The sequence below is a fragment of the Mastomys coucha genome, unplaced genomic scaffold (assembly GCF_008632895.1).
Source record: "Mastomys coucha isolate ucsf_1 unplaced genomic scaffold, UCSF_Mcou_1 pScaffold7, whole genome shotgun sequence".
Classification (NCBI taxonomy): domain Eukaryota; kingdom Metazoa; phylum Chordata; class Mammalia; order Rodentia; family Muridae; genus Mastomys; species Mastomys coucha.
Genome location: NW_022196913.1, coordinates 57,811,581 through 57,811,973, shown reverse-complemented (window position 1 = coordinate 57,811,973; position 393 = coordinate 57,811,581). Strand labels below are relative to the sequence as shown.

Here is a 393-nt window from a genome sequence, read left to right as displayed (position 1 = left end):
AGCACGCGGGGCAGCACGCGGGGCAGTACCCAGAGCAGTACCCGGAGCAGTACCCTGAGCAGCACGCAGAGCAGTACCCCGAGCAGCTCACGGAGCAGTACCCGGAGCAGCTCGCGGAGCAGTACCAAGAGCGGAGCAGCACGCGGAGCAGTACCCGGGGCAGCACCCGGAGCAGTACCCGGAGCAGCACCCGGAGCAGTACCCGGAGAGGAGGAGCAGCACGCGGAGCAGTACCCGGAGCAGCACCTGGAGCAGCACCCGCAGCAGCACGCGGAGCAGCACGCGGGGCAGCACGCGGAGCAGTACCCGGAGCAGCACCCGGAGCAGTACCCGGAGCAGCACGCGGAGCAGTACCCGGAGCAGCACCCGGAGCAGTACCCGGAGCAGCACGCG

General features: G+C 70.5%; 1 protein-coding gene across 1 annotated transcript in view; it reads left to right on the top strand.

Moving 5' to 3' along the window:
- LOC116081520 (antigen LPMC-61-like) overlaps nucleotides 1-393 on the top strand; it is a 19,385-nt gene that overhangs the window by 18,464 nt on the left and 528 nt on the right. The window contains exon 3 of the mRNA XM_031358097.1: nucleotides 3-390. Within this exon, the coding sequence (XP_031213957.1) occupies nucleotides 3-390 (388 nt within the window). The remainder of the gene's footprint in view (nucleotides 1-2; nucleotides 391-393) is intronic.